Raw genomic sequence first — 24,293 nt, 5'->3', positions numbered from 1 at the left:
TGTGAGGTCCTTGTTTAATAACCCATATGTTCCTGGGGCTTTGACAGCAATTAGGATTGTCGTTGCTAAGCAATTCAGTCACATGACATCAAGCTTTGCAACCACATCCTGATTTCCTTTTTAACTTGAGGACTGCTTGTAAGGATGGGGACCAAAACTAAGTGGATGGAGAGTATTTGTATGTGGGCATGCTCTCCTCTTCCTCGTGATTATTGTTGATGTTATTTGTGAATTTATATGACCATCTATTTGAAATGATTTTTAGCCTATTGGAATCTGCAATATCTAAGATGTACCTGTTTGATGAGTATTTTGGAATGAAGGCCTGAAACACTTAAGCTTTTAATAAGAAACTCAGCCTGGTGATCTGAGGTTGTTTCGTCTCTCTCTTTCTCCCTGTTTGTAGGTCTGTCTATCTGTCTTGTTTGAATGAATAAAGTAGAAATTAGGGGAGGAAAACCCACGTGCTTCCTGAAGTCCTTGGAGAAACAGTCAAATCAAAATGTCTTTGGTTAAATTGTTAAATAATGTGGGATTGGCTTAAAGCTTCTACATAGCAGCTCCTGGGGCTTTCTTAGATGAGATCTGGATTGTTTGACTATGCTAGTGAGAATTAAAAACAGAATTATTTTTAATTCTAACATAGTCAAGAGATCCAGATCTCATCCAGACAATGAAATGAAACTATGTACAAAAACTAATGTATTAGAAAGAAGAAAACATATTGACAACTATTCTAAATCCTGTATTGTTTGCTTTTCTCCTCTTGTTTTATTTCTGTGTCCCAGTATGGGTAAAGAACATTCTGCCAGGTGAGAAACCCTGCTTTGGAAATTCGGTTGTTAAAATGGTCTCATTTTATTGACATTGTATTGTTCTAAGTTGCATCCTAGGCTTTCCTTCCAAGTTTCCTTACCTGAGGTAATAAACCTGCAGTTCTTGGCCTAACTTTGTCAGCCTTGTTGGGGGTGGGGGTGGAGACTTAAGATTAATAACAAAAGAAATTTGTCTCTTTCCCAGCAAACTGTAGGGCTGAAAGGGGAAAAAAAAGTATTGGCAAAATAGAAGTGAATGGATGGGGATGAGAAAAGAGACAGAGAAAAAAATGGAAAAAGAGAATAAAAAAGGTTATTTATTCCTCTCTATATAAGAGATGACCACTTTTATGCCCCAGGGCCACATATGGACTTAGAAAGCCTTGTGTGTGGCCCCCTATGCAAACATACCTCATTTTATTGCATTATGCTGTATTGTGCTTTGCAGATACTGGTTGTTGTTGTTTTTTACGAGACCCTCCGCCAACAAAATAATTATGGCTTGCTGAAGACTCAGATGATGATTAGTACTATTTAGCGATAGTCTTTTTTAAATTAAGGTATCTACGTTGGTCTTTTTTTAGACATCATGCTATTGCACACTTAATAGTTTACGGTTTATTGTAAACATAATTTTGATATGCCCTTGGAAACAGAAAAAAAATTTCACTTTAAAAACAGAAACAGAAAAAAATAACTCACTTTATTGCGAGATTTGCTTTATTGCAGTGGTCTGGAATTGAACCCACAATATCCCCAAGGTATGCTTGTACTTCTTCAAAAATCACCCTCCCCAACTGTAATGCTTAATGGAAGAGAAGAGGAAAATAATTCAGGCAGGGAATACTATTAACCACACTTATTGAACATTTACAAGTTAACATTAACTCAAATTTAAAATCACTCCTTGCTCACCCACTCCTTTGTCTTGGACCTGTCTGCTTTCAAAGTGGCACAATCCTGGCGTGCCAGTCTGTGACCAGTTACAATCCAGCTTGAAAAAAAGCTGCCCTGTGTATTACTGGGCATGGCAAAGACGATGCGCACCCAAGATCTAATGGGTCTGACAGCAAATGCGGATTTTTCTAGCATCCAAGTCCAGGGGCTGGGAACCAAAGGCAATCCAAGTTGTAATTGAGGCAAAGCAAAATCCCAGAATTGCCTCTTCTTGAGAATAAAACCAAGAAAGCTATGGTTTGCTGCCTTTTTTAACCTGCTTCCTTACTCTGTCCAGCGGTAGAGCTGACTCTGACAGGAAATTCCCCATGGAGGTCCAGTGGTCCATTGCCTTGGCAACCTGGTGGTCCTTTTCCTCAACAAGGGAAGCTGAGCCTTACCACTTGTGGTTGCCGTGGCAACAGCTCTGCCAACCTCTGCCAAAATCTCTCATCCCAGGTTAATAGCAAGGAGATGGTCCCTGTCTCCACCCATGCTTGCCATATCCTTCTCTGGAAAGAGGCTTATAGTAATTCAATTCCACATCAAGATGCTTGTCTGCACTTTGAACGTGTTTAATGATGATGCTGGGTATTCTCCTGTATGCGCTTCCAAAGGACATGTCCATTGAGACTGACCCGCAGGGAACACACTGTGTTGTTCAAAAAGGGACATTTCTTTTCCTGGTTGCTGTGCCAAGCAAGAATTTTGAGTAGAAAGTTCTCTTGCTCTTTTCCTTCTTCCTTCCTTTCTTTAGTTCCCCTTTGCTCTCAGGTAGTCTGCTAGTTTCTCCACTGCCTCAACACAGACACTGGGATACATGCCTTGGCAATATGTTCCAACCAGGATAAAGTTTCCTGTTTTAGCCACTATCACTCCTTCTTCTTTTGCTTTAAGGTAGATGGAGTTGCTATCTGCTCGGTAGCATTTATAATACCGATCATTAAAGTACTGCCCTTCCCTTCGTATTTGGGCCGGGTTGTTGAAGAAAGCTTGGACAAAGACTGTGGCCCAGGTCTGAATATTAAAGCCTGGAGTTGCTGTCATCACGTTCATGTCGGCTATTCTGATAAGGGCAGCTTTGTCTACATGCTTTGTCTTGATGAGACCATCAAGCAGCAGAGTTTGTGCCTGGTTCATCTCCCTCTGTGTTTGGTAACTAAGGCTTTGGCTTCTCCCTTTAGAATGTAAACAGTTTAGTTGCCCTGGTTTCTCCCAAGGGATTCTGGGAACTGTAGTTTATGAAGAATGCTGAGCTCACATGCTGAGCCATAGACTAGGTAAGGAGTAGAGTTAAAGCCCAGCCTCTTCTATGAAATGGCCAAGTTTGTTTTGCTTTTAAATCTCTTTCCTTTTTAAAGATAGAGATCCAGAGCAAAGTGTGCAAGGATAATTTTTTCTAACAGATTTGAAAAGAGAGCGGAAAATCACTCTGCGTTCTAACCTCTGTGTTTTAATCTTATGTTGATGGCACTGTTGCTTGAATATAACTCCTACCTACACCACTTCTGACCTTAACTTAAATATCAACTGCATCTCAAAAAAAAAAAAAAATGACATTGAAGATGTCAAAAAAAAAAACAAAAAACCACAAAAAAACACAGGAATCTATTACTTCCCTTATTGGAATTTTAGCAAAAGTAAAATGACTCCACAGTTATAAATATAATTTTGGGGAGGACATAGTTTTCCTTTCAGGTAGATATGATGTTAGTAATAAAAAATTAAGAATGATACCTCTATTAATCTGGGATCTTTTACACTGCTTCAAAAAGCTGCAGAATTTATTTGATTAAAGATAAAAATGAAATACAGTAAAATTGTTCCGACTTTCTTTAATACTTAAATTATTGGTCCTTAGAAGTGCCACCCACCAAAAAGACATTTTACAGTGTTTGTTCTTAAATAAAGCCATTGAAATTTCTAAGCAATCTTTCTGAAATCTGAAAATAGACAAGTTGAGAAGTGCTTATTAAACAACATCAGATTGTTTAATAAACATTCAGATCCACACAGGTTCTGAAACCATTAGGTAGACAGATTCCCAGATGAGTCTGCCTCTGCCTGTGCAGTTTTCAAAAACAGAGTTTTTTCTTTTATATTTGAGAAAGATCTAGCTTCCTGCACTCAATATATTGATTTGGGCAAAAATATGCAATTACTGCCTCTTTGGGAGGTTAGTAGCAGTGGTGGTATTCAAATAAAGTTGCCACCGGTTCGGTGGGTATGGCTTGGTGGCCGTGCTTTACGCGCATGCACATTTTGCGTGCACGCGTGCGCCAAACACGCACTTTGCGCAGGTGCAGAGGCGTTGTAACTTGCCTCCTGCAAGCCTGCACGATGCTGGTCGCTGCAGCAGCTGCCGCGCGGCACTATTCTGTGCCGCGCAAAGCAGCTGTGCTTTGAATTCTGGCCATAAAAGTGAGTATGAGAGCCTGGGCGGGTGGGTGGGCCAAACACAGAGCAGCGAAGAGAACCGTTTCGGTCTCCACTGCTCATCGCTGCTACCGGCTCTCCAGAACCGGGCAGAACCGGTCGAATACCACCACTGGTTAGTAGCAATAGTAATAGCACTTAGACTTATATACCACTTCACAGTGCTTTTTACAGCCCTCTCTAAGCAGTTCACAGGGTTTACAGCCTATTGCCCCCCAACAATCTGCGTCCTCATTTTTACCCACCTTGGAATGTTGGAAGGCTGAGTCAACCTTGAGCCTGGTGAGATTCGATCTGCCAAATTGCAGTCAGCCAGCAGTCAGGAGAAATAGCCTGCAGTACTGCACTCTAACCACTGTGCCACCACAGCTTTTTCTGTAGCATTCTGCCTTGGAATACAAAATGTTCAATAAGGAAAGGGGAGAAAATAAAAATAAGAAATGAAAATATAAAACAAAAATGTAAATGGTAATGTCTTATAGCATCTCAGAAGTAAGTGACTGTTACATGCTGAATTTATTTAATGAATTGATGGCAGTAGAATTAAAACCGAGCTGTGGTATATCTTTTTTTTTTTTAAAGGACTTTCATATACTGTATGAGGGAAAGTTTGTAGTCTAACACAGGGGTCCCCAACCACCGGGCAGCGGACCGGTGCCGGGCGTGGAGCACTCTTTACCGGGCCGCAAAGAAAAAAAAAAAAAAAAAAATGGCGGCTTTCTTCGCCTTGGTGAATGCTGCTGGGATCGGGGATCAAGGACACAAATGAAAGAAGGGGAGGGAGGAAGCAACTGAAGCCTGTCCTGCTCTCTGGCTCAGCTCTCTCAGTCGCTCTGTTGCTCCTCCACCAGCACAGGAAGAAACTGCTTCAAAGAAAGCCGGGGGTGGGGTGGCTTTCCTGTCGCCGCAGCTTCCCGAGCGCCCGTTTCACCCCACCCCGCCCGCCCGCTCGCTCGCGGTTCAATCCACAGTGCTCCGTTCTGCCTGCCTGCCTGTCTGGTTGTTTGGGAGCAGCTTCGGCTGAGAATAATAACTATTAGCCTCTTTTTATCAGCCGAAGCTGCTCCGAAGCGAAGGGCAGGCAGGCAGGCAGGTAGAGCGGAGCACTGTGGATTGACCGCCAGCGGCGGCAAGGGGGGGGGGTAACGGCGCCGGCGAAGCTGTGGCGACAGGAGCCCCCCACCCCACCCCGCTTCTTTGAAGCAGTTTCTTCCTGGGCTGCTGTAGGAGCGATAGAGTGACTGAGAGAGAGGAACGAGGCAGACACCTGAGGGAGGGAGGGAGGGAGACACCTGAGGGATGGGGCTGGGGAGGCAGGGCCGGCGCTCCCTGAACTTGGTGGTTTGCTGGCAGACGTTTTATTACCCGACTAGGTAACAACATAAGATGTTACCTAGTCAGGTAATGCGTCTGCAAGCAAACTACCAAACTCGATTCTCCCCGGTCCTTGAAAAAATGTTTCTGCTTGAAACCGGTCCCTGGTACAAAAAAGGTTGGGGACCACTGGTCTAACATTTTCCTTGACACACAGTTTTTCTGTCTAGGACAAAACATAGAGTTCATTCAAAGGAAGTAATTGCTTTACTTGATTCTGCTTTGGTTAGGTTCCTTCACAAGTACTGTGTTCCTTTCTGGGTATGATGCTTTAACAAGGATCTTTTAAAAAAATAGAAGATTCAGATAAGGCAAGAAAGGAGAGAGACTTGAGTTGAGAGGTATCTACAAGAGATGAGAGAGGCAAGATGGCAGACACTGTCACATACATGTTATGATGCGCTGGTATTTATATTTATTTATTAAATATATATATGCTGGCCATCTCACTATCCAAAGTGATTTTAACCATCAGCTCTGTTAGTTCCATGGCTGCCATCATGCTATGCTGCTGATCGCCATTCAGCTGATTGGCATAATAGCCATTGCAGCTCAGCTATGCTTTCAACTTATAGTAGCTTGCAGAATTCCAGAATACTTAACAATCAGCTCTCATAAGTACATACAAACTTAGCTTCATATATTGTTGTATCATCATCATCGTCGTCATCATGATCATCATCATCTTATCCTACTTTTTTTTAATATTGGTCAACTCAAGGCAGTGAACATACCTTATTGAATAAACATAATACAATACAAATACCTTGACTAGCTCTAGCTTTTTGCTATTTATGTATAACTTGGATTTGTTTGCTCTTTTCCCCCTCAAATACAGCCACCTTCATCTTCACTATATTAATTTCCAGATCTGTGTTCCTTCCTGCGACATATGACATGGCTGACATTTGCTGCAAATCATTTGCGCTGTCAGCCAAAATGATGACTTCATCTGTGTACAAAAATGCACACCCATTCCTGTCACCAGTAACTGCACTTCTAACATCACAGAAAATATTCCGTATAGGTTTGTCCATAAACACATTAAACACCCAAGGGAACTTTATACAACCTTGTCTTACTCCCTGCTCAAAGGCAAATACTCCAAAAGATCATATTTCATAAAGAATAGAATAGAATAACAGAGTTGGAAGGGACCTTGGAGGTCTTCTAGTCCAACCCCCTACTTAGGCAGGAAACCTTACACCACTTCAGACAAATGGTTATCTAACATCTTTTTAAAAACTTTCAGTGTTGGAGCATTCACAACTTCTGGAGGCAAGTTGTTCCACTGACTAATTGTTCTAACTGTCAGGAAATTTCTCCTTGGTTCTAAGTTGCTTCTCTCCTTGAATTAGATTCCACCCATTGCTTCTTGTCTTGCCTTCAGGTGCTTTGGAGAATAGCTTGACTCCTTCTTTTTTGTGGCAGCCCCTGAAATATTGGAACACTGCTATCATGTCTCCCCTAATCCTTCTTTTCATTAAACTAGACATACCCAGTTCCTGCAACCATTCTTCATATGTTTTAGCCTCCAGTCCCCTAATCGTCTTTGTTGATCTTCTCTGCACTCTTTCTAGAGTCTCAACATCTTGTTTATATCATGGCGACCAAAAGTGAATGCAGTATTCCAAGTGTGGCCTTACCAACGCCTTATAAAGTGGTTTTAACCACTTTATGTTCAGGATCAGAAGATGTTCAAAATCTTGTCTTTGCAGTGTCAGTCTGTCTACACCCATACTCGTAGATATTCTACATTAACCGCAACTGCCTCTCTTTCCTGACTTTAATGTAAACCAATCACAAGAAACTACTTATGAATTGGGGATTATCTGTGGTATTTGTCGTCCCTCCTTACTGCAAGGAATATGGATTCAATGAGGATTCTAACATTTGTGGCCTGCCTCTTTGACAGAGAACAACAGACTTTAAAAGCCATTCCCTAAAACAGCTGTTATGCGGTTTTTGATCTTTCTCCTCTTTTCCACTCCTTAACCCACTAATCACCCCTTTTGCTGACCTGAATGAAGGCAATTATGCATCCTGGTTGTTGTAAATAGACCACAAAACATCAGGCATATCTTAAAATGATGTCATGTCTAGACATACCATTCAGGTATAAATTATTGAAAAAGTAGCTTGTTTAGCGGTTAAGGCTATAAAAAATTAACAAGATGGTTTTGCATCTGTCTTATAAGAAGACTTTCATATGCAGGCTTGAACTTGAAAGAATTTTCACTGACCTCCTGATTTGGGAGGAAGAGTTGGGTTTGGGAACTGGAATTCTCATCTCCCTTCTCTCCACAGTAGTTTCATTTCATATTTGGTGCAGTGTTTCTCAAATGGAGATGAAGGAGTATGAGAAACTCAAACAGGTAGTCCTTGACTTACAGCCATTCATTTCGTGACTGTTTAGAGTTACAGTGACACTGAAAATGTGACTTACAGCCAGTCCTCGCACTTATGACTATAGCATCCCCAGGTCTCATGATCATATGGCATGTATTTACAATGGTTGCAGCATCCTAGGGTCATGTGATCATCATTTATGACCTTCTGAGCTGGCTTCTGGCAAGCTTAAGTCAATAGAAAAGCTGGATTTGCTTGAAGATCATATTATCCACTTAAGAACTGCAATGATTCCCTTAACAACAGTGGCAAAAAAAAAGATTGTAATATTGAGTTTGACTCACTTAGCAACTGCTTTGCTTAACAACATATGGAGAGTTAGTTAATGGTAGTGGTTAAGGCACCAGACTAGAAATCAGGAGACTGTGAGTTCTAGTCCTGCCTTTGGTACAAAGCCAGCTAGGTGATCTTGGCCTAATCACCTTCTCTCCAGGCCTAGGAAGGAAGCAGTGACAAACCACTTCTGAAAAACCTTGCTAAGAAAACTGTTAAGCCTTGTCCAGGCAGTTTCCACTTGAATGGAATGGGGAAAAATATTCTATCAAGGTTATATTCCTAAATCTTTACACCAGGGATGTCAAACTCAATTTCATTGAGACCCACATCAGGGTTGTGTTTGACCTCACGGCGGGGGTGGGGGGCACAGGCACACCTGACATGAGTGATGTTGAGCTGGCCATGCTCACCCCGACCCCCCAAGGTCAAACACAACCCTGATGTGGCCCTCAATGAAATCGAGTTTGACACCCCAGTCTAGGCTGTGGTGTTCCCACCTTTCACTCAAGGTTGTTCTCGCAGCCTATTATAAGTCCTGGCTATTTTCATGTCATATGTCTCAAAGTGAATCTGCATGCCGTATGTGATCTCGGAAACCTGCTCTGCTGAGGCTCCTATTTGAATAAATTCTCTCTATGGGGGCCAAGAGCAGGGCCTTCTCAATGGTAGCACTCACCTGTTAGAATAACTGCTATTTATATGTAAGAATTGCCTCCTCCCCTCCTGAATTTCCAATATGAGATGAAAATCTCACTCTGGAAGAGAGCATTTTGGGGGTGTTAAATTTCCTTTTATGATATGAAATACCTCCACTATTTAGTGCTATCGTAACACATACATTGTCCTGTTTGATGTCTTTATACCTCCCCCCCCTGTACGCTGTTTGGAGTCATTTTGAAATATAGCCATACAGAAATCCTAGTAATAAATATGTAAATAAATATTGGCCCCGGCGTACCTCTTAATCCTTCTTTCCCTCTCCCAAGTTTTTTTATTGCCTGTCTGCAAGTAATTCTGTGGGACAGCTGTGAGAAAAAGCAGGAAATGGGAGAAAAAGGAATTGCATTGCAACATGGACCAATAGCCCCTATGATGAAATGTGATATTTCCTGCAATTTTTTAAAAAAATAACTATTGGGACTTTAGTGACCCTTAGTTTCTAGATAGGCATAGTTTTGTTTTATTTGGTTTTATTTGAAATTGATTACCTGCCCTGGAAAATGGAAAGAACAACAATAATTTGACTTTGTGTAGTGTATACATATATAGCTTATCTTGGAATGCTGACAGTGGTGGGAGTCACATAATTTAACAACTGGTTCTCTGCCCTAATTATTTCTTCCAACAACCAGTTCACCAAACTGCTCAAAAAATTAACAACCGGTTCTCCCGAAGTGGTGTGAACTGGCTGAATCCCACCACTGAATACTGTGTACAGTCAGGAATGTGTGATTTGCTCGGAATGCCCCATCTCTGAAAGGCTTTCCTTTGTTTTATCCTAAAAGAATGAACTGTATTCAGTATTCCAAGGTAAGCTATATATGTATACACTGTTAGGGATAACATTGTTTTACCCTAACTGTTTTGGGTAAAGATAATAAAATGATGAATCATGGTTTGTCAGATAAAGTGTATGTGACTTTAAGCTAAAGGAATGTAATTAAGGGTGCAGCTGTAAAAGTATATAAGCAGCAAGGCACTCTCTGGCTCTTACTGGCTGGCTTATTGAAGACTGCGTTCTTGCTGGATCGGGGAGGAGAAGAAGTGTTGGATTACTTTGAAGATATTTCTCAACGGAGAGAAGATAAGTTTTGGACAAATTTATTATATGTGTACTGACACTGGCTATTCGACACGGACTTTGCAATTAGAGTATCCTCGACAAGACTTGACTGAATTTGGTATATGACTAATGAACTGTTTATAATGACTATGCTATAATTCTTAAATGGAATAAATTATAATTTTGATAGCACAAGCGTATCTGTATTTTTACTGCGTGTTAACTAAAAAACTTATCTCACACATTTACCTGTCTTCCTATCTGACTTCGCTGCACGTTCTGTTATAGTTTGTTTTCCTTAACACCCGTTGGGGAATCCAGGCTTAACATACACTACACAAAGTCAAATTATTGTTGTTATTTCCATTTTCCAGGGCAGGTAATCAATATATATAGAGAGAGGCAGGTGGGTGAAACCGGTTCACTCCCAGCTGATCCTTGCTCCCAGCTGATTCGCTGGTAGAATCCCACCTCTGGCTAGTAGCCTGGGGCTGGGATCCCGAGGATGTTATGTGAGCAGCTTACTCTCCTGCAAACCCTTTCTCTCTATTCTTCAAAGATGAGAGAAAAAGCAATCTATTTATTTGGGCAATTTCTCCTTTGCCTGATCTTTTTTGTTGCTGGTGCAATTTTTTTTCCAATGTATAGAAGAGCAGATAGCTTATTCTCTTAAACTTTCTTCTTCTTCAATCTCTCTGCTCTATAAAAGGAGGGAAGGGCCAGGCAAAGGAGAGATTTCCAAAGAAATCTCTTCCCATGTTCCCTCCAGACCTGCACAAGTCTCCCCCAGCCCTCCCAAGACATCCCCCCCATTCCTCATGCACCTCCATGTTGCCCCCATGTTTCTTACCTGGGACCACTACCTCTTTCTGCACATCTTGGGGTTACAATAAGTAACTCTCAGGATTGGATTCCTAAGCGATGTGGTCACATGATGCCACACTTTATGATCACACCAATAGCGATGTTATCCTACTCCCAATTGCTGTCACAACCCAAAGACTACCTATCTGTAGAACTACAACCCCATACCTTGACATTTAGGTCAATGCCACTGAAGAGTGTTGGCTGTGGAAGATAGAACCTAACACTTTTGGCTGTAATCATTGAGATTCTCTTACACTGAACATCTAAAGGATCTAGTGAATACATGTGCGCAATCAAATTTAGTTAAATAATCTTGTTCTTGGTTTTGTGTGTTTGCTTTTAGTGGTTTAGTATGTTGAGTCAATCCAGCCTATTTGGTTGGTTTACAATTCAGCAAACTGGGTAAATTCCAAGTTCAATAAGTTAGATCAGGGGTATCAAACTGGTGGCCTGTGGGGTAGAGGCGTCAAACTCAGGCCACCCACCCACCCCAGGCCTGCAAAGAGAAAAAACATAGTGATATGTCACGTGATGGCAATATAATGCTGCAGGTTTGACACCTGTGAGTTAGATGAATGAAGTTAGTGACTTTCTAAGAAGGCCCCAGTTATTAATTACAAATGTCTTCTTGGCTTTACTAGTAACTGGGTTAATAGTATTATAGTTAGTTGGGCTGGACATCTTAATGTAACCTCCTGCAGGGGAATCCTAATGTGTCTAGAAGGCATCAGGCTGGGGAAAGTTACTCTGATAATCTAAGATGGGAGAATTATCTGTGAAATATGATCCTATTAATTGGGAGTCTTCAAACTTGACAGCTTTAACACTTGTGGACTTCAACTCCCAGAATTCCTCCTCTAGTCATGTACGCTCAGGAATTCTGGGAGTTGAAGTCCACAAGTCTTAAACTTGCCAAGTTTGAAGACCCTTGCTGTTAACAATACTTTAGGATCCATGTGTGATTCTAGAAGCAAGATTTATATGGACTGGACACCTAGTTAATCTACTTTGTTGCCATGACTTCATATTCCAAAATAAAAAAATTAAATAGTATCACTATAAAAAAAAAAAAAAAGCAAGGATCAGGATGTTATGTAAATCTTAATGTAAATAAAGTAGGGCTGGAGGAGGTTTGGATACTTTGGCTCCAAACTACTTAGGGCTGCTTTCACTTATATGTTATTTATTGATTTTTCATTGGGACATCAGGTTAGCCATTAAGAAAACAAAATGCTTCAAAAGATGGACTTATGGTTTGACCCAGCATTTCTTGTTATATGTTTTCAAACCATTACAGTAAATATGAAGGAGCATTTCTATTTATTTTTTCATATAAAAACCAAACAAGGACCAAAAAATAAAATGATATGCATTGCAGTGTTGAACTAAATTACTCAAAATTGTTCCAATTTTCCCAATATGATTGCATTTGTATTTTAGAGAAGGCTAAGTACAAATAGCAAAAGACCATATATATATATATGGAATCCATTATATTGTGCTCTGTTTGATGGGAGGAAACATGGTCTATACAGTGAAACAAAAGACATCCTGGAATCTATTATGCTTTCTGAGAAAAAGACAAAAGGAACATGAGGAAGGACATTATAGCATCAACTGATCTAATAAATGATGTGTTGGCATTTCTCTTCCACCAAGTTGTGAATTAACAACAGATGTTTTACACTTAGGACTGAAGGATACATTAAGTTAAAACAGCCTTCTTCAATTTGGCAATTTTCTGATGTGCTGGGATTGCAAATCCCAGAATTCCCAACCAGAATGGTCTTGAGCCATGCTGGCTGGCAATTCTAGGAGCTGCCTTCCAACACATCTGGAAAACACCAAATTGAGGGAGACTGATTTAAAACATTCTTACTGTTAAAGACAGGAATTCTATAAGTGCAAGTACCCACCTCCTGAGCCTATGTCTAGAATATGCTGCTGAACTCAAGAAATACAGCAAAAGATTTTTCTCTTAAGCAAAAAAAGCAACCAAAAAAATCTTGTGCATGAGAGAAGTATGGTTTCCCTGTGAGGTTTCTTACCTTGTGTAACTTAAGAAGTTACATTTCCTGACTATAGCATATACCAGTATTTCTACCTTGACAATTTAAAGATGTGTTAACTTCTTGATTTCCTGGGAGGCTTCAAGAGATGAAGCAGCAGAAGCAATGTCTCCATCATTGGTGGAGAAAGATAATAACTGAATTTAGCCAAGCCCTGATAGATGCTTCCAGACCTTCAAAGTAGGCTAAGTCAATAAGTGGGATATTGTTTGTGGAACAAAGAAATTCCAGGAATGTATTGTTGTAACGTAGAAGGATAGGAAATTGTCAGTTCCTGATTTTAAATGGATTGTTGCCTATAATCTTAGGCTCTTTGCTTAAGATGCCTTTTTGGGATGCAGCGGTGTTAGACCACGGCCACATTATTAGAGAAGATTGTTGAAACATTGATGGGGCAACAACTACAAAGCACCCAGAAATGAATGCTAAATATTTGGATGCTCTTCCATCAGACTTCAGGCTTGGGGCATAGAATACAACATTTGTTACGCTAATCAATGGCTATTGTTGAGATCTGGAATGGAGAAGTGTGCCCATTGTATCCTTCTAAACCACTTTTGTAACATTAACTATTATGTGCTTCTGGACCATCTATGGGGTTTGCGTTTTTGGAAGCACTGTTTTATAATAGCTCTACTCCTTTGTCAGTGGATGGTTATAGTTACAAGGCAGGAGGGAGAGCTTGGTCAGTGACTGCTCTCTTGTAGGATGCTGCAGAGTTTGGTCTTCTCACTCTGGAAAGATCTTCCAGTGGTTTGGGGTTTGGTTATCCACACTATAGAGATGAAAGGGGAGACTGGGCTGTAGTAGGACATGGTTTGATGTCAACATCACTCGTTCGATTGGTTTGTATTTCAGTCTACTGTGCAAACCTAGAAAATAGGCTGAGTGATAAAATGCTGTATGACCCAGCCTCACGGTAGACAGCGATGGAACCAGTGTTCTTCTTTATAAGATGTGCAGCCCAATGGTAAGCACTTTATATCTTGAAGGGTTACCCTTGAACTGCAGAATCCTGGGTTATTATAAGACCCCATGTTAAAAAAACACGAACTGGGCTAAGAAGATTCATCCAAAAGTATAAGGCTTGGTTTTGTGAAACTTGTTCTCTGCACCTCCCCTTTCAGATCTAAAAAGTTTAAGGAATGTCTTGTGTCTAAGACATGTCATAGATATAATAGGGCAAAGAGACTATTGATGGCATTCTGGAGACATGCCAAGTGCTGAAATGGTGGGGTGGGGGGGAGAATAGTCTTTGCTATGTAAACCATACTAAGCATTAACCTTGGATTTTTAAAAAGGCTTAGTTAGGCCATTTAGTTATAAATGAAGGCAAATATATGTGTCCCAGGATAATGTTGCAAGATCCAATTGGTCACTGGGACCAGATGTTTACTCTTCCAAGCTTTCTGACTCGTGCTGGAGCCCACCTTCAGGGAACCTCTTTCTACTGGAATACAATATGTGCTCAAAGCACATATTGTATTCCAGTATATTCCACTATTCCACTGCATATTTATGTGGTGTCTTCCTGTTGGTTGTTTAATATGTTGATGGTAGCGATTGGCTGTTGTTTCCTTGTGCTGCTAAGCCCTCGGCCCCTAAGTACCTGATAAACTGTGGTAAATCAACACTTCTGTTGGTTGACAAGGGGCCTAGTTTCCCAGGCTTCAGTCATTTCCCTGGCTATCTTTGTACCTGCACGGCCAACAATCTTAGTAGCTGTAAGTCCAGCAAGCTCAGAGAGCACCAAGGACCCCTCATTTCAACCCTCAGCCACAAATATTCTCCTCTGTTGGTATCCAAACAAGATTTTTTTTGAAAAATACAATACTCATTGAAACACTTTAAAGATACAATATCTACATTTAAAACACTTAAAATGTAAACACAACTCTGTTGCCTATTCTTCTTTACTACCTCCCTCCCTATCTGGGAGTTCTGTTTGATTTTTATCTTAAAAGGAGTTGCAGTTGGGAATGTAACTTAATTTATCTCATACTGTTTCCTTTCCATCTTCACCTGAATTGTGAGATATCAAGGAAACAAGGCCAGATGGGAAAATAGTGCTGAAAAGCATGCCCCCATTCTATTTTCTTTTGGGTTCTACTTATTGCTTCATCAATGTTTAAAATTTCAAACACACACTCCATTAACTCCTCTTCTTTGAAGTGGCAACTTCAGCTAAGAACCCAAAAACTTCAACATTTGATCTCTTGATGGAGTTCATGAACTGGTTGCTAATGGTTACTAGGATGTTAGACATCTGGGAATAACTCTAATCAAATAAACTGCTGACTCAGCCCGGATAAATCCAGACCAGTAAATTGTTAGGTTTGACATAATGTTATATTTATTTTTTCCTTGTGTTTGGCTGTCTCCAGCGAAATGGCTATGTCTGACAGAGGAGTATGTGTTTCTTAGTGCAGGAAGATAACAGGCCCATATTGCTGACATAGAAGATTTTCGCTCAATGAACTGCCTGGAGATGCACTGGGACTTTGTGCTCATGTAGTTGTTGCAACATGTATGGGTGCAGCAGTGACCACACACACAGACACACACACTAACAAGATGCTTGATGCTGTATATACATGCCAAAGTCTTAATAATATGAGATATGACCTCAGATGTCCCCATGCTCGAGACAAGATAAATGGCTACTAGTGATGTATTGTTCCTTTTATTTTTCTTATATGTACCCATTTCATGTATTCATAACTATGTATATACTTATACCTATTATCTTGTTATCTTGTAATAAAATAAAATAAATAAATAAATAAAATAAAATGTATTTGTATTTGGTTTATGGTGATGCCACCATTCTGTGGAGATGTTTCTCCTCCAGAATGTGTCTCATTGGTGATGGCTCTCCTCCATAAGGATTTGGCCCCTGTATTTTCATGGTAAGTCGGATTTCCCATGAATTCTACGTGACTGTGATGTGCAATTCCTTCTGTATACACCACCTAGGTTACTAAAAAAAGCCTCAAGAAACAGGTTAGTGAGTAGCGTGGCACATTATCTTGGCATGACCTAGTTGTTTTGTTTAATAGGTTGAAAGTGATTTAATCTTAGAGCCTAATTGAATTGAAAGTGTCATTTCAAAAAGATAACAGAGTGCACTGCATTAGCTTGATTAAAGACTTGGCACTGTTGCATAGAAGCAGAAATATTTATTTGAGGGATGGTGCGAGTATTTAAATAAGAAATAGAGTAGTAGCATAATTAGATCACTAGGTTAGTTTAATTTTCTAAACATATGTGTGAAATCAGTTATGCCTGCTAATTGCATTTCTGAGGAATCAAAGGGGGGGGGGCAACTTTGCATTTCAAATTAACTCCTTCCTCAGTATAGGAATCCAAACAAAAGTGTCTGAAACAGATGGTCATCCAACCTGCAAAGGGGAGCTCACTGCTCCACTATCAAACTGCTGCCTCCTGTAACTTAAACCAGGGATGTCAAACTCAAGACCTGTGGGTCAGATTGGGCCCTCAGGGTACTTAGATCTGGCCCACGGGCCCACCCTGGAAACAGTGAAGGACCGGCACGTGGTGCCTCTGCCAGCAAAAATGGAGCTTAGAAGGGCTGCGCGCGGCCCTCCCAGGCTGTTTTTGGCCATGACAGCTTCCTGCAACCTTTTGTCAGCGAAAATGGAACTCGGGGAGGCCGCATGCTGCTTGACAGCCATGGCGGCCTCCACAGCCCTCTGCTAGTGAAAATGGAGCCTGGGTGGGCCACATGCAGCCTCCCTGAGCTCTGTTTGTGCTGGCAGAGGGTTGCAGGAGGCTGTTGTGGCTGAATACGGAGCCTCGATGAGTGACATTGAGCTGACCACGCCCACTCTGGTCACACCCACCCTGGCCATGTCCCACCTGGCCCCCCAAAGTCAACCTCAACCCTGATGTGGCCCTCTGTGAAATCAAGTTTGACACCCTTGACTTAAACCATCATTTTGATTCTTTCAGATCCTGGAAGAATGCTACCATTTTCTTCTATCTCCACCCCCATCTCTGTTGTTATTTTTTTCCAAGGCTAAACATACCCAGATTACATTATTTCCTGATTTTCCTACCCCCCTAATCGCTGCTCCCTTTCTTTGAACCTATCCAAGACCAATATAGTTCACATGCAGAAGAATCCTATTTCAATCCCTGAAGCATATGGACTAATGGTTTATGTCATTCGCTGGAAAAGCACTGCTGAAATGTCATGCCCACTTGCTATCTTGGATGCATTTTGAGCTCAGTGTTTTGTTTTGTTTTTTGCATTCCCCCGACAGTAGTTATATGTGGCTGCACTTCACCACTCTTTACCTTGGTTTGCCAGTTCTCTGTGCAGACTTCCAGAGGATACCGCAATCAGAATGGATGCCAGAAACTCCTTACCTGCTCTGACCAAAATTGCTCCTCAATGGTGTGGAGAAGGACAGCCAATTCCTTCTCTTTGGACATCTGTTGTCTGGTCTTCTTGGAGTTGCTGTTCTATAGTTTCTGTCATTTGTCTTTGAATTGGTTTTGGAAACCGGTGCCAGCTGGAGGCCACTGCTCTCCATGAACAGCAGAGCCAAAAATTGAAGGCATTCTCCCAAGGGATAGGAAGAGACATAAATATTTTTGGCTCTGCAATTTCTAAACATAGGGAATTCATCTCTTTTCTTCATTCATCTCCATTTAGTGACCAAACAGTACCTTTCCAGCATCTGTCCAGCAAACACAAGCAATCATTGCAGTTCCTCTTGTGAAGATAATATTGGCCTGCTGAATGCCTGGGAATAAGGTGTCTTATTGGACCCTTCTCTCTTGCATCTATAATAGAAGTGAGATGAAGGAGCAAGCATCAATATTTATTAAATTTGTTTGCTGCCATCTCACCCCAACGTGACTCTGGGCAGCTTACAGCATTAAAAAGAATAAAACCTTATGAAATTTCTAATAACATTAAAAATACAAATTAATAATTAAATTATAATTAAAAGATGGGGAAGGATAGAGCAGGTTGTGCAGTGGGTGGTGCTGGGAACTTCTGTTGGTCCATCAACCACCTCCAGCGTAATACTCTCCTTTTGGGGCCCCAAGCCCACTGGCAGAGCCAGGTCTTCAGGCTCTTATGTGTTGGAAAAAATATCCATCAATTCCAAGCAGGAGAAAAACACTGCAAACATGGAGGCAGATTGGAAAGAGGGTCAATTTATTGATGAAGCAAAAGCACCAAGCACATGGTTCTGGGCAGCTGACCACATGGAGTTGCGAGTGAGGGTTATTTATACCTTCTCTTGGGATTTGAACTTAAGCTCCCTGTTCCTGTGCAAGGACATGTATTCTGTTGGCTGCTGTCAGACTCCCATGGGGCTATGCAGGGGTCATAGCTGAAGTTGTCTGAGCTCCCAGGTTTGGTTGAAGCTTGCTAGGTGATGCAATGTCCCTAGATTGTGCCATGTAGTGAGCTCTGCTGCTAGATGGGTTAACCCTATTATGTCCTGGAGGATCATGTCTTAATCCCATCAACCTGGAGCTGAAGGTCTTTTGTCTCTAGTAGATAGGCTGGCCTGGTCCTGCTTGGGGCTATTAAGAAAGGTGGGGGTTGCTTTCCAAGAGCATGTTTCTCCTTTAGGGAAATATAATATTCTGCCTTTTTAACATTTCTCAAAATATTTCATTCTTCTTTTTTTTTTTTAAAACAAGTTTTATTAAAAGTTTCAACAACAAACAAATCATTACATATTGAATCTTTCCCTGTCTTTCTACAATAATTTCCCCAATATTCTCATAAAACACAAACAAACACAAACAAACATAAAAAAATCTTTTAGTAAAGTACCTTGGCCCCAGTTACCTCTCTTTGCATGGGCTAAAATAATAGCACATATCACTCTTCACATTTCTATCTTATTTAATCCATCTTAATTAAATCATTAAATTTGTATCTTTTGCCCATTCAATTATCCCTCTATCTCTTCTTATAATAAAAAAAAATTCTCCTGAAATCACTAATCAGAGTATGATGCCTTTCTATCCTCCCCTAAGTTAGTAAAATTAACATTCAGCATAACAAATACCCAATTTGGTTCTGCTTGGTACATTCTATCCACCAAAAATGTTTAAATACATTGTATCCTCCTTTCCTTCGATATTTTATTACATTTTAAAAATCAATCATTATTAAAAACTTCAACATTTTAATTTCTTATTAAATCTTAAACCATTCTAATTTACTATTTCAAATATAAATGTTACAATACCATCTTCTGTACCTTAGCAGAATCTTTCTTACAGAAAATTATATTTCATCCTTTGTCTCTAAAAAAATCCCTCTTCTCCCATCCAATTTTAAAGCTTTGAGGCTTTTCTCCGCCTTTCCCCTTTCTTTCTTCCCCCACCAAATCTTCCTACCCCCTTCTTCTTCTAACCTCTACCTTGCTGGGATCCCTTCTCTGTTGTGTTCCCTTTTTCTCTTGTTTGTTATCATTATATTTACTTTGCATCATATTTTTCTCTTTCTCAAATGTTTTTTTAGATCTTAAGTCCTTCATTTTCCTTGCTCTCTTCCTTCCTTCTTCCTTAGATAAGTTTTGGGATTCAATGAAGATGGCGTCTTCGTCTCTTCCTTGTTGTTCTTCTTCCGTTTCCATCTGTTCCATTGTCTGTTGGTAATTGACCAGCGCCATTTCTAGAAATAGAAAAGCTTTTTCCATGCCATCTTTGCAGGCTGCTTTTGTTTGCTCATATTCATCCCTCAGGTCTTCAAAAGGAAAGCCATTATAAATAAATCTTTTCTTTTCTTTATTCCTCTTTCTTCTTACACCAACCAAATATTCCGAGAGAAAGGCAAAACAATCCCAAAATCCACAATCCTCAATAAATCCAAGCAAGCCAAAATTCCCCCTTCCTCTTCCAGGGGTGGTATCAAACAAATAAAAAAAAAGAATCCAAGTCTATATTTTAAAGCCTTATTAAGATTGTATTTCTGTCCTCAAGTCTTCAAGGCATCTCCTCCAACAAGATCCAAATTAATATATTTTCTTTATCCTCTCCCTCTCCGACTTAATTCCGTCGGGAGGGAGAGTAACTTTCCCTTCAGCACCTCAAAATAGCTGCTTTTTTTCTCTTGTGGAAGAAATCATCAGAAAACCATCTTTTCCAGGAATTAAATTAGATAAATCTCAAAGCCCTGGGTCGACCAAGAAGAACTTTTACTTTCAATAACTTTCTCTTCTTCCTCCTGCGCATACTTGCCCGGCTGTCAACTTCTTTGTGGCGGCCATTACGGACCGCCGCTGCACTGTCCTGGTAACAGGGGTTCTGCCGGCCAGGGAGGGTCTGCAACACCCCCAAACCCTTCCTCCGGATCCCCCTTACCTTCAGCTACCCCTGCAGGGCAGCCTTGCTCCGCACCCGTCCGGTCGGAGCTAGCAAAACTGCTAGCGCGGCAGGGATCGCGCAGCCAGCGAATCCCTACCGCTCAGAAGCCGACAAACCGAAGCATTTAACATTTCTCAAAATATTTCATTCTTCTAGGAGAGGGGTGGCTGCTGACCTTGTACACATGGGAGGGTGGGACTAACATGTTCCAAAAGGCAGGAGCTACAGCAGAAAACGCTCTTCTCCTGAAGCTTGCCAGATGGAATCCCTTGACTGACGCGATCTGCAGCATGCCTCCTCTGGCAGCAGAAGTGGGGTGGGCCGTATTACTACCCATCTGAAGAGAGTGACAGCAGAAGTTGGACAGCCCCATACAATCAAGAAGGGGGAAAGAAAGGTTCCTGCTGCCTCCCTTTTCCAAGGCAGAGACTGCACGAAAGAAAAATTGATAACCCATCTGGCCAATTTCAGAAAGAAAGGATGGACAGCGAATAGAGATCCAGTATATGCACCAAGAAGACAGTGTTACAGGCACACATGTTCTAACCATCCTGTAGACCCTTCATACATTTCCAATGATGTCATTTATCTTTCTTCAACTGCACCTAGAGAAGCCACCTCTCCCATGAAGCCTTTGGCACTTTCCCCAGTCTTAAAGTGGTGGTTGTGGATTTACAGTAATGAGTGTTCTTATATTTCTTCACTGCCCTTGCAAAGTCTATTTGATTCAGACTGTAGCCACACGAATTTCATCACTGTTTATTCTGGCACATCTCTCTATTCCATAGGAAAGGGAGTGATCTTTCTAGTAGGCTTTTAAGTGGAGATACCGTAGCTTGGACTGGAGAGCTCTGGCATGCAAAACACCTCTTCACCAGCTACTATGAGTTTAACTTAATAAAATATAACCAGAAGTTATGTTTGAACTTATAGTTCTGATGTTTCCCAAATAAGCCAGTTATATTGATATGTGTTAAATCTTGATTTATAGAATCTTGGTTTATAATTTTGTTTTTTTTTAAAGGGAGCAATAAATAAGGATCCCAAGCTGAGATGACATGCTAAATAAATGATGTTTTGGCAGACTATACAATCTAGAAGAAGCACATAGGAGCCAACATGTCCTGGATTGTTCCATGGGAATGTATTCCCATGTAAGCCTTACAATGTATACATTAATGTACCGTATGAGGGGTCCTTGGTGCTCTCTGAGTTTGGTTGTTTTCTTGCAGACATTTCATTACTCAAAAAGTAGGTAACATCAAAGCACTGATGATGTTCCTTGTTTGGGTAATGAAACGTCTGCAAGAAAACAACCATGCTCACAGAGCACCAAGGACTCATATGGTACCCTGAGCTACAAATAATCTTCTTTAAGGGCACGAGATGTTGATTGCAATAGTCCAAATATCACTTGACAGAAGTATAGATTCTTCTGTATCTCCATTCATCCACCTATAGATTCATCTGGATTTTTTTTCAGCCCAGATATGGTAGTCTTGGTGCAAATAAGATTGCTAACAGCCAACAGCACAGCAGTTCAGCTAGATAAATGGATTTAAAATATTTTTGATGATTAAAAGATTCATTGGACTAATGACTCAGACAATGAGTTTAAAAAAATAATTATGTTGAAATACGTATAAAAATGCTGTGTTTCAGGTTAAAACAGGTTGTCCTTGCCATTCTGAACATGTTGCTCCAACTATTCTGAGTTCTAAATGTTTTAGTTTTGATAGTATTGAGCTGGAGGCAATTACTAACATAATGGAGATAATCCCTGCTGTTTTGTTTAGAAAGGCTGCTTTTTCATGTTTTGTTTATTTTGCTGTCTTTCATGCAGCTCCTTTAGATTGGAGGTTCAAAATGATTTAACTTGGAATATGTTCCCAAAGTGTAAACTAGACATTAGCAACTCTCTGCTGGTCCATTTTTCAATTTACAGATATTATACCACCACTTCTCCAGGATGCTTTGTGGAAAACTTTATTTCTTTTAGTTAATTTATTATTTTTAATCTCATCTACTTATTGATTGGCACTGATTCTTCAATTCAGAGGCAGTCGGGAATGTAATACTGTCACATTTATCCTTGTTTTAAAACATGTAGTGTTTATCCAGTTACAGTAACAGGGAAAGTAAGAACACAAATGGAATTAGGTAAAATCACAGCAAACCTACAGTGCTCCAATTACTGGAATTTTATTTGTCTCTTTATTTGTTTTTTTATCCTGCCTTTACAGATAGTCCTCAACTTACAACAGTTCATTTAGTGACTATTCAAAATTAGAATGGCACTGAAAAAAATGACTTATGACCATTTTTCATACTTATGACCATTATAGCATTCCCATGGTCACATGATCAAAATTGGGATACTTGGCAACGAACTCGTATTTATGTTGCTAAGCAGTGTCCTGCAGCTATGTGATCCTCTTTTGGAGCCTACTGACAAGCAAAGTCATTGGGGAAGCCAGATTCACTTAGCAACTCTGTTATTAACTTAACAACTGCAGTGATTCACTTAACAACTATAACAAGAGAGGTTGTAAAATCAGGTAAAATTCACTCAACAACTGTCTCACTTAGCAACAGAAATGTTAGGCTCAATTGTGGTCATAAGTCAAGGATTACCTGGATTATTTTATTGGTAACACAAGGCAGTGAACAACTCCTTCCTCTTCCTATTTTCCCCATCACAACAACCCTGTGAAGTGGGTTGGGTGGAAAGAAAGTGATTGGCTCAAAGTCACCCAACTTGTTTTCATGCATAAGGCAGAAATGTTGTTGTTGTGAGTTGCAAAGTCGTGTCCGACCTATCGTGACCCCATGGACAACGTTCCTCCAGGCCTTCCTGTCCTCTACCATCTTCTGGACTCCATTTAAGCTCATGTCTACTGCTTCAGTGACTCCATCCAGTGTTCTGACCTAAGCCTTGTTCCAATTAAACACAAACTGTGTATAAAAGCAAACCTTTTTTAATGTGATGCTGGGAATTCTTTGCATTCCCAGCCAAGAGTCATTTAAATCTAATTGTCCGAGATAAAAGCAAGTCCTTTTAAGGTTGAAAAAGGCTTCCAAGAACAGAAGTCTAATTACTAATAAATATCAACCGACAGAAGTTTCAAAACCAAACTGGAGTTTGCAGGGCTTCAACAAGGACTCAGAGTCTAAAGAACTTCTTTGCTTCCTGCAAAGAGCATATCCCCGAGGGCTGCTTTTTATCCCTTATGGGAAGGGCCATCCCCTTCCAGCCTTACTCCTGAGTCATCCTTGCTGCTTCAGCTGCTCTCTCCTTCGAGCAGCCCTGCACACACGCTCCCCAGGTTCCTCTGCTTCACTGCTGCCAGACTCCAAAAGCTCCGATGGCAGCATCCCATTCTCCGATAGTCCTGGCCCTATTCCTGCATCAGATGCAGGACCCTTGTCCAAGTCCTCGCCAGGCTCCCTGACTGGTTCCCTTTCATCCTCACTATCAGAGACCTCTGCCATCCGCACCTGCTGCTGGCGAACCAAAACACCCAGCCACCTCATTCTCTGTCATCCCCTTCTTCTTCTATTGCCCTCAATCTTTCCCCGCATTAGGCTCTTCTCCAGTGAGTCCTTCCTTCTCATTAGGTGGCCAAAGTATTTGAGTTTCATAAGGCAGAAATAGAATAGTCTAAATTTTAGAAATTCTCCTACATTTCTTTACTTGAAATTCAAGAAGATTAAGATGCATGTCTGATAAGACTAATAGAAGAATAAAGGAATCATATGGGGTTGAAACTAAAAGAGAACATCAGGGAGAATATCCTTAGGCGATGAAAAAGGAAAATGCAATTAATCTGCTTGCTACTTTGCTAAAAATGGCAGTTTTCTAGCTCCACTTCCCAAAGGAGACTTTCAAAAAAAAATGTGCTTTCATCCTTATTCTCGGCATATAATCAACTTTTGCTGGCCTAATCACAATTTCCTGGATTA

The 24,293-nt window shown here is 40.7% G+C and overlaps 2 protein-coding genes across 4 annotated transcripts in view; one reads left to right on the top strand and one right to left on the bottom strand.

The window, feature by feature from the left end:
- COL26A1 (collagen type XXVI alpha 1 chain) overlaps positions 1-24,293 on the top strand; it is a 212,211-nt gene that overhangs the window by 85,438 nt on the left and 102,480 nt on the right. The gene's annotated exons all lie outside the window — the stretch shown is intronic.
- Positions 1,588-2,900, bottom strand: PFN4 (profilin family member 4). Its single transcript, XM_087952221.1, has one exon. The coding sequence runs from the start codon at positions 2,889-2,891 to the stop codon at positions 2,505-2,507; it is 387 nt and encodes a 128-aa protein (XP_087808347.1). The 5' UTR covers positions 2,892-2,900; the 3' UTR covers positions 1,588-2,504.

The sequence above is a fragment of the Notechis scutatus genome, chromosome 1, assembly GCF_049901735.1.
Source record: "Notechis scutatus isolate UNSWTSFEM ecotype Mainland chromosome 1, rNotScu1.2, whole genome shotgun sequence".
NCBI lineage: Eukaryota > Metazoa > Chordata > Lepidosauria > Squamata > Elapidae > Notechis > Notechis scutatus.
This window is presented reverse-complemented; position numbering and strand designations above follow the sequence as displayed.